This window comes from Schistocerca cancellata, chromosome 3, assembly GCF_023864275.1.
Source record: "Schistocerca cancellata isolate TAMUIC-IGC-003103 chromosome 3, iqSchCanc2.1, whole genome shotgun sequence".
In the NCBI taxonomy this organism is placed as follows: domain Eukaryota; kingdom Metazoa; phylum Arthropoda; class Insecta; order Orthoptera; family Acrididae; genus Schistocerca; species Schistocerca cancellata.
The window spans coordinates 515,611,595-515,625,885 of NC_064628.1; the positions used below are offsets into that span (position 1 = coordinate 515,611,595).

At 41.5% G+C, this 14,291-nt stretch overlaps 1 protein-coding gene across 1 annotated transcript; it reads right to left on the reverse strand.

The window, feature by feature from the left end:
• Positions 1 to 742: 742 nt before the first annotated feature.
• Positions 743 to 1,033, reverse strand: LOC126176394 (cuticle protein 70, isoforms A and B-like). The gene has a single exon (XM_049923552.1). It carries the CDS (start codon positions 1,031 to 1,033, stop codon positions 743 to 745), a length of 291 nt encoding a protein of 96 aa, XP_049779509.1.
• Positions 1,034 to 14,291: the final 13,258 nt, after the last annotated feature.

A 14,291-nucleotide genomic window follows, 5' to 3' on the forward strand; every position in this document is an offset into this window, starting at 1 on the left:
CAACAGTGAACATCAAATTCAACTGAACAATAGTAACCAACAACAATTACAAACATTGGATCTATGGAAAAACTCAACAAAGAAGATGAATGACAGATATATTTCCCAAAATCTTCTTTTTCTACAAATAAGGAAATAAGACGTTTCATATCAAGAAGAGTAGTCTCACAATCCCACCAATAAATGACTTGAATAACAATGATAAAGCCAAAAAATTAGACAGTCGAGAATGTGAATTCAGCGTCAATCATTTTAGTACAAAGTCATGAAACCACAGGCATGTGGCCCTTCAGATAACATTATTATAGGGAAGAAATCAACCTGGTGTAGTCAGAATACCCCGTTTGGTAATGCGAGGGCTGAGGGATTGGTACCACTTTACATAGCGAGAAGGAAACACTTTCACTCTTCTTTTGTCCATCGATCTCTACACAATCACTGTAAGTCAGTTCATCTGTAGTGTGTTGCTGTCGGAGTTTTCTGTAGAAAAGTTTTTTGAGCTCAGATATTTTAAGGCAGTTTCTGGCAGAGAATTTTTCTAGTATTGTAGATATCTCACTTCGTGATCTTTTGTGGGCACAACAGTATCTTATCCAAATGTGTTCTTAGGTTCGTTCTGAAAAGCGTCGAACAAGAAAGATAAAAAAAGATTTTTTTAAAACTTAGAAACAGATACCTTTAAGGTAAAGTCATTTATTTTTTTATTATTTGCATTTTCACACAGTGAATTGGCTGTAATTCATCAGCCGAGTATCGCCGGAGCTGCGTGGTATGCAGCAGCAACGACGGGGGCTGCATGGTAGGCGGCGGCGACGATTGGGGCGGCGGGGGCCACGGCGAGTCCGTTGAAGTTCTGAGCGATGTACTGCGAGCTGTGCGCCGTCACGACGGCCGGCGCGGGGGCGGCGTAGGCCGCGGGGGCGGCGGCAACCAGGGGGGCGGAGTAGGCCAGGGGGGCGAGGCCGGCTTTGGGGACGGCGCTCACACAGCAGGCGGCCAAAGCCAGCACCAGCACGATCTGTGGGGAGAGCATAGTCTATGTGAGGAGCGATGTAAACGTGTTAACATGGAGATGTTAACAACCGCTGATTCTGCCGCTGTTCTCCAACTGAATGTATACCATCTATGTGGCAGTTAAATGACAGGTACTACTGAATTAGTTATAATGACATTGTGAGTAATCATTGTCCAGAGAGTACAACTACACAGCAAGATAGACTCCTTTCTTTAGTTTTTTGTCCAGTGGAAACCTTTTGTACATGTCAATACCAGACCTCTCTGCAGACTGATGAAATGTGACATGACAGTTGACTACACTGGGATCCACTGTTCAAAATTTGTAGAATTTAAAACAATTCTTTATCACAAAAACATTCATATCGATCTAAACTGCTTGTAAAGGGGAAAAAATAATCTTTTGGCACAGAGATTTTACCAACTTACAATGATCATCATCTGCTCTTTTGTATTTCTGCTTCCTCCCTTCAGTCTCTTCTGGTAATCTTACCCTTTTATTTCTTGCTCTTTCTCTGACCAGTCAACTTCTTCTACACATTGATTACCTCTCTATCATTGTCAGACGTATTTGTTCGATATTACCACTCACATTCGACACGAATATAATATGGAATTTACTTAAGGTTAATAAGACTAACATTTCTTACATTTCACAACTCATTACTATAATTTTTGGCGTGATTATTATTATTGTTATTATCATTATCATATACTGCTCATATACATACATCAAAATAGTTTTGCATCACCTCGGTTCTGAGAGTACCTGAACCTGTACAGAAAACTGGAATAGAGATCAACATAAACATCATTTCTGCCCTTCTTATTGCTCATGAAAACCACACATTGCATGTTGTACCACCATGCAGCGAGACCTTCAGAGGTGGTGATCCAGATTGCTGTACACACTGGTACCTCTAATACCCAGTAGCACATCCTCTTGCATTGATGCATGCCTGTATTCGTCGTGGCATATTATCCACAAGTTGTTCCAGATTGCCCCACTCCTCAATGGCGATTCGGCGTAGATCCTTCACAGTGGTTGGTGGGTCACCTCGCCCATAAACAGCCCTTTCTATCTCAAGCATGATAGGGTTCATGTCTGGAGAACATGCTGGCCACTCTAGTCGAGCGATGTCGTTATTCTGAAGGAAGTCATTCACAAGATGTGCACGATGGGGACGCCTTACTGTCGTCCATGAAGACGAATGCCTCGCGAATATGCTACCGGTATGGTTGGACTGTAGGTCGGAGGATAGCATTCACGTATCGTACAGCCGTTACGGTGCCTTCCATGACCACCAGCGACGTACGTCGGCTCCACATAATGCCACGTAATCAGCAGGCAACCTCCACCTTGCTGCACTCGCTGGACAGTGTGTCCAAGACGTTCAGCCTGACCGGGTTGCCTCCAAACACGTCTCCGACGATTATCTGGTTGAAGGCATATGCGACACTCATCGGTGAAGAGAACGTGATGCCAATCCTGAGCGGTCCATTTGCCATGTTGTTGGGCCCATCTGCACCGCGCCGCATGGTGTCGTGGTTACAAAGATGGACCACGCCAGGGACGTTGGGAGTGAAGTTGCCATCATGCAGCCTATTGCGCACAATTAGTGTCGTACTGTGGCTTAACGAAAACATGGTGGCGTTGGTGTCAGGATTCCTCCGAGCCATAATCCGTATGTGGCGGTCATCCACTGCAGTAGTAGCGCTTGGGCGGACTGAGCATGGCCTCAACAGTTCCTGTGTCTCTGTATCTCCTCCATGTCCGAACAACATCGCCTTGGTTCACTCCGAGATGCATGGTCACTTCCCTTGTTGATAGCCCTTCCTGGCACAAAGTAACAATGCGGACATGATCGAACCGGTGGAAATACTGGAACTGATCGGCTGTCGGACACCCTCCGTCTAATACGCCTTCTCATGCATGGTTGTTTACATCTTTGGGCGGGTTTAGTGACATCTCTGAACAGTCAAAGGGACTGTGATTCAGTATCCACAGTCAACGTCTGTCTTCAATAGTTCTGTGAACCGGGATGATGCAAAACTTTTTTTTAATGTGTATACTATACAAACTGTAATGTTAATTCAATAAAGTCTGGTTAGATGTAAGAATAGACCTGAAAGCCCTAAACTTATCAGGTGAAATAAAGACATAAATAAATAAATAAACAAATATGCAGTATTGCACAATGACTTATTGAACTAAAGTACCGCTGAATTGTATGAATGGCCAGTATTGTGACAAACAACACTCATCTTTTTAACGTGCAGAGAGTCTTACTTCTTCAGCACATTCTAAACTGAAATGAATATGTTGTTTGAGAATGGAAATGTCGGAACAAAATAAAATCTCTTACACATCAGTATCTGTGGACTTTTCTGGGGCTCAGATATGTAGTAAGTTTCGTCGGATTTTTTCACATTAATAGCACCGTTAATGTATGCTTTAATTGTGCCAATTTATGACACAAGGAAGTGAACGAGAAGTATGATACTGCTCAGCACTGTATAGCAATTGTTCATCTACTGTAATAATTAACTGCTGACAGATCATCTCGTATCAACGTTGGTTTACTGTACCTGATAGTCACATATGGGGCTGGGTTTGCACAAATCTGTGTTAAACTTGTGTACATATGATATTTGAAATGAATGGTAACCTTTTAGTCTTAGTTGTTGGACTGGTTTTCAATTAGCTGACCGTTGTGATTAAGACAATAACAATAAATTCGTGTTGTTTGATGACCTGGTGCAAGTCTCCCAATGGGTGACTAGCGTGTCCCTAATCTACTTATTTATTCAACCAGGGAAAGGGCGCGTACACTTCAATGTTGAATCCAAACCACGTGTCCAAAAATGGTTCAAATGGCTCTGAGCACTATGCGACTTAACTTCTGAGGTCATCAGTCGCCTAGAATTTAGAACTAATTAAACCTAACTAACCTAAGGACATCACACACATCCATGCCCGAGGCAGGATTCGAACCTGCGATCGGAGCGGTCGCTCGGCTCCAGACTGTAGCGCCTAGAACCGCACAGCCACTCCGATCTGCAAACCACGTGTCATTTCAGACAAATATCCGCATCACTGAGAGGTGAATGCTAGTGTAAGAGGCAAACTGAGAAACCAGTGGACCGATCAGAATTCGATGCAGCGACGTTTCTATTGCACGAGCGCGATTTCCCGCTAGACTCTCAGGCCCGACGTGGTTAGGGACTGAATGCGAAAATGACCACAACGCAAAGATAACAACTTTGTTGTTCCCTGACGATATAAAACGCAACACTATAACTGTGCGTATCGGAATACAGATATCAATTTCGTTATTGTCTTCGATACGGACTGGATATAATAAACATTTGTGGTACATGTTTTGTCACAGCTGCACTATAATTAAAATCACTGCGTTACGCTCTTTGAAATAAATGCTGTATACTATCGGTTTTACTTGTCTGTCAGTTGGACTAAAGTCTGTGTATGTCTTTATCGGACGTCAAAACAAAGGCTTACGAATAGTAAGAAATTAGTTATTTTACTACAGCGATTCACTGTAGTACTGGGAAAGCTCTTCTGTATCAAACCTGGGAAACAGAAGTATTTTCTTTTTGTTTCATCTCCGGTTTTATCTGGAACCGCACATTATCATCATAAACACGAATCACCTTTCTCGCATCTACAGAAGATTAAATGTGATGCAGTTATCAGCAAAATGTGACCTTTCGATCTGACGCGTCACTGGTGGCTTGAATGTTAACTTCCCTGTTTAATTACTCAGACTAGTTCTCACACGATATCGCGAGACTGTGTCGACTCATTTCCGAACCTCTGCTTCAGAAAATAATCTCAAAGAATCCCCACAGCAAAGCTCGAGAATAACGCTTCAGTAGCAAGCGGAATTACCTCTAGAGTTATCCATTATCACTGATTCCTAGCGGTGATGTGCAAGTTGACAGCTACACTTATTTTACATTTTCTGCTAGTCCGGTTCCGTCACTACCAGACGTTTCACTGGATATACGAGCAGATGCCTCCATTGCCTCGCAGATTTTCCAATAACGAGCAAAAGTAAAAACAGGTAACGAGAAACTGTAGACAACCAAATATCCTTCGACGCACACGATTAGATAAGCATGATTTCTGGCTTTGTTGCTATAAGTAATACTACTGCAGTGGCGTCGATATTGTAGATGGTAAATCCGAGATCCGATACATTTGAAAATCGTCGTACAGTGGCCACATCTCGGGTAACTCTACGACGGCTCTCACCTTGATCATGTTGTTGGATGAGCTGTACGGAGACACACCAGCTCGAGCGCCGAGCCGCCGCTTATATAGGCGCTGGGAGGCGGCCAGCCACGCGGCCTTGCGACAGACGATGGCCACGCAACAGGTGGAGCGCTGCAATACCTAACCACCGAGGGAGGAGCTTGTGCACTAGGGTGTCTGTCCACTGTCCAGATGCGGAACGTCAAAAGTTTGATCCATATTACAATAAACATTCTCTCTCTCGTGAAGAATATGTCAGCTCAATTTTCTCTTTGTGGGACACCGCTTCCCAACGTTTCTGAAACCGTCATCCCGGAACGAGATCATGTAGAGCCAATACCCGCAACATTTTAGCACGTGACTGAAGTTTAGGTCAAATTAGATGAAAATGAGAAAGATTTCATAAAAGCGCAACAAACAAAATTTATTTGTTTTTGTGTTTGTTACATTAAATCAAGAAATAATGAATGTCAGCAGTTGGTACTGCTTACTTCTGACAATCTTTTTTCTATTCGGTTTGGTCATGTCAAATGTACGTCGTAAATCATGCTCGAAGTTAAGCCGGTTCCTTGCTTTTGTTAGCATCTCTACCATAGTCGTAAATCTGGCTATACGTTGTGCCGAAAACAATCAGTAATTCAAGACTTTTTCTGACAAAATGGATGCTCGTCACCAATAGACATATTTCTGTGAAAGAGCTTTTTTCGAATATAAAACTAGATAAGTCATGAATACATGGAAACTGAGTGCGTAACTCTGTGAAATTGTCTGCGTCTGTCCATATGCCGACAGTTTGTGTTAGGTAAAAATTATATTGTTCTTCAGCGTACCAAAAATAATTAATATAATGAAGACGCCTCTCCCCATCCATGATTTCTTCCCTTAACTAGCGACCCACTTCAGTATTTATGTCATCTAATGCCAAGGATGATTTTTGTGCGTTGTCTTTTTGGTTCTTTGTATGATTTTTGTATTGTATTGTATTGTATGCTTCTGCTCCCGTTTTTGCTCTCAAGTTATCCTTTCTTCCCTTTCTCTAGTGGCCCTAACCGCAACATGTATGCGTCTACCATAACCATCAGTTCTCGGAATATCAAAACGTACTGAACTTCAGCCCTGTATAGGTAAAACTACAACCAGCGAGGTACACTGGTAGATTTATCTTGTGCTGCCAAAATATTCATCACATTTCCTAACAAACAGAGCTTAAGCGTACTTGTTTTTACAAAGAATCTTCAAGATGTGTCACTTTGGAAATAAATATATTATCTGTTATTCTGGCACATTAGGGCTTTCTCTTTTTCTATCCCCTCCATTTCCAGGAAAAATGCAATTTCTTGTCGAAGAGTGATTGCTCTATGAAACACCTTCAGACTAGAGCCGCCGTATTCGTGTGTGGAACAAGAGAGCTACGAATTTGGCTCCAGCCTCTTTACACAACTCTTTGAGAACTCTTGTGTTTGTATCACTACATCGGATGTGGTTTACTGTTTTCAATACCTGACTGACTGTTTTCAAGAAATTAGGTGGAAGTAGTTCCACTGCCAAAACTTAGCGCTGTATGATACGGCAGCAGTTTCATTCACCGTTGTGTGGAATCCAGAGCAACCGTCCATTGTGAAAGATGCTGTGTCAATACAAAAACTTAAGCCGCGGGGGGTTGCCACGCGGTCTAGGGCGTCTTGTCACAGTCCGGGCGGCTTCCCCCGTCGGAGATTCCAGTCCTCTTTCGAGCGTGGGTGTCTGTGTTCTTCTTAGTGTAAGCTAGTTTAAGTTAGATTAAGTAGTGCGTAAGTTTAGGGACTGATGACCTCAGCAGTTTGGTCCCATAAGACCTTACCACAAATTTTTGTACGAAAACTTATCACCTTGGATCAGTGCATCTCATTTTCTTCAACAAAACTCACAGCTGATCCGAAAACATCTCCATCGCATGTACCATTGTCCAGTAACGTCGTCAACAAGTATTCTTCTCTCGAATGTTTTTATCCAATCTTTGATCACAATATCAATTCCTTTGACGATGACCGGTTTCAGTCAGTAATGACCATCTTCATATCTACAATATAAAAAATATATACACCTAGTGGGCATCTGTCTTCCAACACAATACAGCATTACATATCACAATATACTATCATACAATCACGGAAATGTACGAATAAAATACGGTAAACCGTACCTGTTATACACCATGTCCTAATGTAATAACGCTGTAATGGCATCGTCCAAACATATAAATATACTCAGCACAGCATCAAATAGACCTAAAATATGGTGAAAAATAGGCCACATCGTCCACACAGTCATTTTGCAACTCGCGTTTTGCACAAAACCGACTGAAGTGCAGTAGCTACCAGAAATCTGTTTGCCTACATCCTTCATAGACGTCACTACTGTGGGCTTAGATGTGGTTATCATTTATGTGATGATGCTGTGCTGAGTATATTTATATGTTTTTTTTTCGTTGCCATTACGGCCTTATCACATTAGGATATGGTGTGAACAGGTACGCTTTACCGTATTTTATCTGTACATTTCCGTGGTTGTATGATGGTATATTGTGATATGTAATGCTGTGCTGTGTTAAAAGACAGATGCCCACTAGGTGTATATATCTGAAGATGGTCATTACTGACAGAAACCTGTCATCGTGAAAGGAACTGATATTGTGATCAAAGACTGGAATAAAAAACATTTGACAGTATTGGATCACTGTTCATATTCGCGACTACGTCGCAGCTGGTGATTCGTCTCTCAGATGGTCATCTTTTAAGTATCTCACACAGACAAGCAACTGGGAACATGATACGACGTCGGTCGATACGTCTAACTGTAGGGCAAGGAAATGGCTTGATGTAACTTCGTTGAGAACCGTGCCCAAAGTATCGAAACTCGGGCTCTCGATATAGCTCCTGATGGTTTTCAGAGAGGTGTCTTGTTCAACTTATCCACGTGTTGATCTCGTAGAACTAGGTTCGTCGAACCTTGTAAGCAAGGTTTAATGAGTCCCACTCCTCTTGAATGAGATTTCTTGGTTTCAACCATTCGAAGAGCGATTCTGTATGAAACTACAAGACCAACCTATGGTCACTAGAAAAAAGTAGCTTCATGAATCCGTACGTCAACTTTCCAGCGCAGCTTCTTTGTATTTGAAAAATTTAACATTTTTTCCAGTGAAGTGCGCGGAACGTCTTTCAAATTCGTCTTTTAATTTGCGGGGTTTCGTGCTGCTGCTGGTAGCACTTAACTGCACAAAACACACGGAGACTTATCATTAGCTTCATCAAATATCATGGTAAAACTCCACTGCAGAAAAGCTTATTGGTTTTCGTTTTTCTTTTTTCCTTCCTTGGCGCAACGAGGGCCCTGAAAGAAGAAAGAATTGTCTAAATTAGACATATTTAAGAGCAAGATGCAAACCACAATACATTTTTGAAAAGGAAGTGTCGCTAAAATGTAACATTATTAGCAAAGAGTATAATATAACTGATGTTTACTACATTAACGATTTTTGAGTTACATCTGTTTGCAACTGAATTAATGCAAATTACATCTTATCATACACATTTCGCCTCAGTATATTACGTAAGTGTTTACATGCCGGTCATGCCATGTATTTATATGAACATGAACTAAGTATCACAATCGTCGGTATAGTATTTCTATATTTTGTTCTTTCTAAATGTAACACGGACGTCAACTTTGCACTATGTGTTACGCGACAAAAGAAGAATAAGGCCTACTCGGGGTAGCAGGGCCGTATTTACGTCCGACAAAGAGAGAGACGGAGATAACAAAATCGTACGCTACCGTAGCCTTAGGCTGGGACGCAAAATTGCGACTTACTGTTGCAGAGCAGCGTCCGGACAGCAACTCAAATGAGTCCGCGACACTATGACCTGAGTCAGTGATCTTGCATCTTGAATATGGTGCTTTTGGGATAGCATTCCGAAGACATTTTGAATCCTACTGGAAATGTCTTTCTCACAATCAGACACAATGACCTGGAACGTTGCTAGCGTGGAAGTTGGTCAGCGAAGAGCGATCAAGGTTGAAATGTGTGGGCCACTTTTATGCTGCAGTGAAACACCCGGCTCCAAGCACATGCGGAATTCAGTTCTGTCCTTACTACGCAGTAACTTTTAAACTGAAACTGTGTGGGCCACGTATGCTCAGTGGTGCTCCAACTGCAACTAAGGAAGAAAACATACTTACTTAAATTTTATCACCTCTAGTGTTTATGTCCAATAGTAAACGAAAGACTGTGCTGAAATTGGAAATATCATACTCAGTGGTTGTCATTAGAGGAGGAAAAATTTCACTTAATTTCTTCTTTTAGTATTTGTTAAAAACAGTCTTGGTTGCAATTTTAGTTTTTCTTATTTTTCAACGACGCGTTTCGCCTTATTTAGGTATCTTCAGGCGAAACGCGTCGTTGAAAAATAAAAAACTAAAATTGCAACCAAGACTGTTTTTAACCAATATTATTAAGCACTGTTTGCTGTATGCCACATATGGATTGGAAGAATTTCTTCTGTTTCTCGTTTAACACTCCGACATACATGATATCGGAGGCACAAACGTCACATTTAGTTGACGTGCCCGTCAACTTGGTTGCGAGCCAACGACTGACTAACGAATGGAGAACAATGAGCGTGTTTGTAACCCAGTCGACTCAGTAATTGGCTTTCCGCACCAAGCAAGTGGCCGGCTACGCTGAGAGCATGCGAATGTCAAATAATGTCGTTAAGGCATTCACTGTAATCTTCACAGCGTCTCTCACGCGTTAGTGTTCATACTTCTCAATTCTGGAATTGCTTACCTCCCTAAATTTATCTGTCCAACAAGGTAGAAAGAATGATTTTTAAAACTACTTAGTTTCTTGTCTGAACTGTAATCGAACCCTTACTGATTTTAGCTCCCAGAAAATTTTATTTGCCCACTCAGGAGGTAATTACTCCAGGATGGGAACCAGTGTACTAAGATAAAGTGTGGTACACGCTATCCATATATGATCGTCAAATGTTAGTTTGATTTGGTGAATTGCTTTACTTGTAATAGTTTTTAACTTACTGTAGTTTCGTGCATTTCTTTACACTGTATTCACTGCGCAACGAGAATTCATCCAGAATTGGAAGAAAAAACTATTTCCATTAAATGAGAAGCATTTCGCTTATGTTCTGCATGGGCATCGTCAGCTAAAGAATGTCGCAACCACAGATAAAACGACGTGCAATTTATACAGTTGTAACTGACACAGATACAAAGAAGGGACATAAAATTATGAGATACTGAATGTTTAAAAGTTTTTACGCAGAAATCGTCGCATTTAATAAGAAGCTAGCAAATGTGGTTTTTACAGTTGTGAGAGTTTGATAGCTCTGATCGCTATGTGCGCAAAGATGTATGTGCAATTACCCACAAAGTATATTTGTGCGGCTACGGAATTTGTATGTGTTTCCTTTTTAACATTTTTCCTGTGTTCTGTCAAGCATCGGCGGAAAATTCAGTTACAGTTAATAGGAAGCTTTCTTCCTTATTTTCTACAATAAGAGTAAGTGGCCATCTGATTTCATACGTGATCCTGTTTCTATTGAAGCTCTTGTTTGTGAAAGACATTCCAAAACTGATTAGAAAATAGATGAAAGTGCACGCAGTGGCACAGGATGACAGAGGTAATTCGTAATGTTCGAACACAGTATATGTTCCAAAATTCTACTACAAATCGACGTAAATCATTTTGGTCTGTAATTCAGCTGATTACACCTATTTCCTTTCTTGAGTCTTGGTGTGACCTGCGCAACTTTTCAGTCTTTAGATGCGGATCTTTGAACTAGCGAGCGGCTGTATTTGATTACTGAGGATGAAGCTGCTGTATCAGCATGCTCTGAAAGGAACCTAACTGGAACACAGTTTGGACCGAAGGTCTTGGCTTTATCAAGTGATTTAAGCTGCCCCGTGGAATTAGAGAAAGTCATACAAATCTAAAAACTGTGAATTTCACTAAGTACATAGGGACTATATTTATGGATAACTTAAATTGGAACATAGATAACGTTGAAGGGAAGGATAACAAAAAGCTACGTTTTATTGGCTGGACACTTAGAAGGTGCTACAAATCTACTAGAGTTGCCATACTACGCTTGTCCGTCGACTTCCGGAATATTGCTGCACGGTATGGGGTCCACATGACGTGGGGCAGCTCATTCTGAATTGTTGCAAAATAGGGGAGAGAGCGCCATGTATATGATGCCGGATTTGGAGAGACATTCATTAAAACATAGGTGTCTTTCGTTGGGCAAGATCTTTTCATTAAATTTTAAACACCAACTTTTTCCTCCGAAGGTGAAAATATTTTGCTGATGTCGACCTACTTAGGGAGAATGATCGTCATAGTTTAATAATGGAAATCAGAGCTCGTACGGAAAGATTCAAGTGTTCTCTTTTCCCGCGCTCTGTTCGAGAGAGGAACCGCAGAGAAGCAGCTTGAAGGTTTTTCGATCCATTTTGAAAGCCTCACTATTTGCACAGACTTCCACAGCAGACACAATAACCATCATCTCTCATAGTCTGTCATCCCTACAACTGATTATAAACCATCATAACAGCTGTATGAATCCCATAGTTGCAGCAGCTGTCGACGTTGTGTTTCGGGTGCAGAGGAGCTGTCGCAACGTCGTGATGGTATGAAAGACCACTCTGAGATACGTGGAAATGATCAAGTAGATGCTGTAGCAATGCAGGCAACTCTGAGTGGAAGTTTTAAATACGGTAAAATCCCTCTCACAGATCTGCCACCCATGCTCAGGAAGCGGTTGTCTTCGGGCAGGAAACAGCAATGGTTGCAGACATCTAAAATCAAAGGCAGTCACTACGTGCTAGCTGATCCAACGATTCCAAGAGTACCTTGGTATAGTAAGCCACAAAAATCAAGGAACTTTACGACAATTATAGAATGGCTGAAATTTAATCATTGTAAGGCTATTTACAATTTGTACAGAAACCAGATGGCAGTTATAAGAGTCGAGGGGTATGAAAGGGAAGCAGTGGTTGGGAAGGGAGTGAGACAGGGTTGTAACCTCTCCCCGATGTTATTCAATCTGTATATTGAGCAAGCAGTAAAGGAAACAAAAGAAAAGTTCAGAGTAGGTATTAAAGTCCATGGAGAAGAAATAAAAACTTTGAGGTTCGCCGATGATATTGTAATTCTGTCAGAGGACAGCAAAGGACTTAGAAGAGCAGTGGAACGGAATGGACAGTGTCTTGAAAGGAGGATATAAGATGGACACCAACAAAAGCAAAACGCGGATAATGGAATGTAGTCGAATTAAGTCGAATGATGCTGAGGGAATTATATTAGGAAATGAGACACTTAAAGTAGTAAAGGAGTTTTGCTATTTGGGGAGCAAAATAACTGATGATGGTCGAAGTAGAGAGGATATAAAATGTAGACTGGCTGTCAGGAAGTCGTTTCTGAATTTATTTGTATGGAGTGTAGCCATGTATGGAAGTGAAACGTGGGCGATAAATAGTTTGGACAAGAAGAGAATAGAAGCTTTCGAAATGTGGTGCTACAGAAGAATGCTGAAGATTAGATGGGTAGATCACATAACTAATGAGGAGGTACTGAATAGAATTGGGGAGAAGAGGAGTTTGTGGCACAACTTGACAAGGAGAAGGGACCGGTTGGTAGGACATGTTCTGAGGCATCAAGGGATCACAAATTTAGCATTGGAGGGCAGCGTGGAGGGTAAAAATCGTAGAGGGAGACCAAGAGATGAATACACTAAGCAGATTCAGAAGGATGTAGGTTGTAGTAAGTACTGGGAGATGAAGAAGCTTTCACAGGATAGAGTAGCATGGAGAGCTGCATCAAACCAGTCACAGGACTGAGGACAACAACAACAACAACAAGTTCAACAAACATCTCTATCAGTTCAATCTATGCGCCACCGCTCGGCTTGATTACGGCGAGGACGAAGATCCAAACTACATATTTCTGCAATATCCTCGGAACACCTAAACGTCCCAAGTAATCTTCGGGCTCTTGGTCGTCAGTTCCCTAACAGTCACGAAACTTTGTTAGCATCCACCGTTTTTGCACCGTATAAACGACTCTAAGACTTCAACAACAGTGCCAACACTGTATTAGTTATAATGCCAGAGGAAGACGAAAGCTCTATTGCCTGACTATATTCCCAAGTACTACTCTGCAGAATATGGAATACGCAGCCTCTCAATATATGTCACTATGTACCTTCTATATATACGCGTCTGAATACCGGTGAATTTACTCCTGTGACCGTAACATACAACTAGTTTTTGTAAACTGTTCTTCTGTCAGGATGGTAGTAAAGGCCTGCACGAAAATTCAGTTCTCTACCCACAACTTTTGAAACAATTCCTACAGGAAATACAACGAACATTTTATGCTTAATTTAGATATGTAGTGATTAGATTGGACTGACTGGGAATATCCCAAATGTGTGCACTTTCATAGTTTCGCAGTGCAATTATTGTTAAATAAAATTTCGAGCGTGCGTAAATTTCACTTCTTCTTCTAATATTTCCGCTTTATGCCGTCTGGCTATCTTTAGAGTGAGCCGAGGTGACAGCCGCTCCAGCACTCAAAGAGGTATAACATATGAACTATGGCTGCGCGGTCGATCCACACGGTGACATCAATGTATCACTGCGAGCTTAACCGTCGTGACGTCTTTGTGAGTTTGTCACAGAAAGTGCCGGATTCCATGATTTGCCCATGAGTGCTTTCAAAAGCAACTGAAATTCGGTTGGTGACGAATTTAATTAGTAGAGATAGTGGCTTGAGCTTGTAAAAATCATGGAATCTGGCACTTTCTGTAATAAACTCACAAAGACGTCGCGACAGTACATTTCGCAGTGATACATCGATATTACCATATCGCTCGACTACGCAGCCATAAATCTAATTCCGTGCGTGCGTTATACCTCTTTACCACCGATCAACGTCTCTGGC

Excerpts from the sequence above, each read along its gene's own strand:
- LOC126176394 (XM_049923552.1), bottom strand. The coding sequence starts at position 1,033 with ATGCTCTCCCCACAGATCGTGCTGGTGCTGGCTTTGGCCGCCTGCTGT.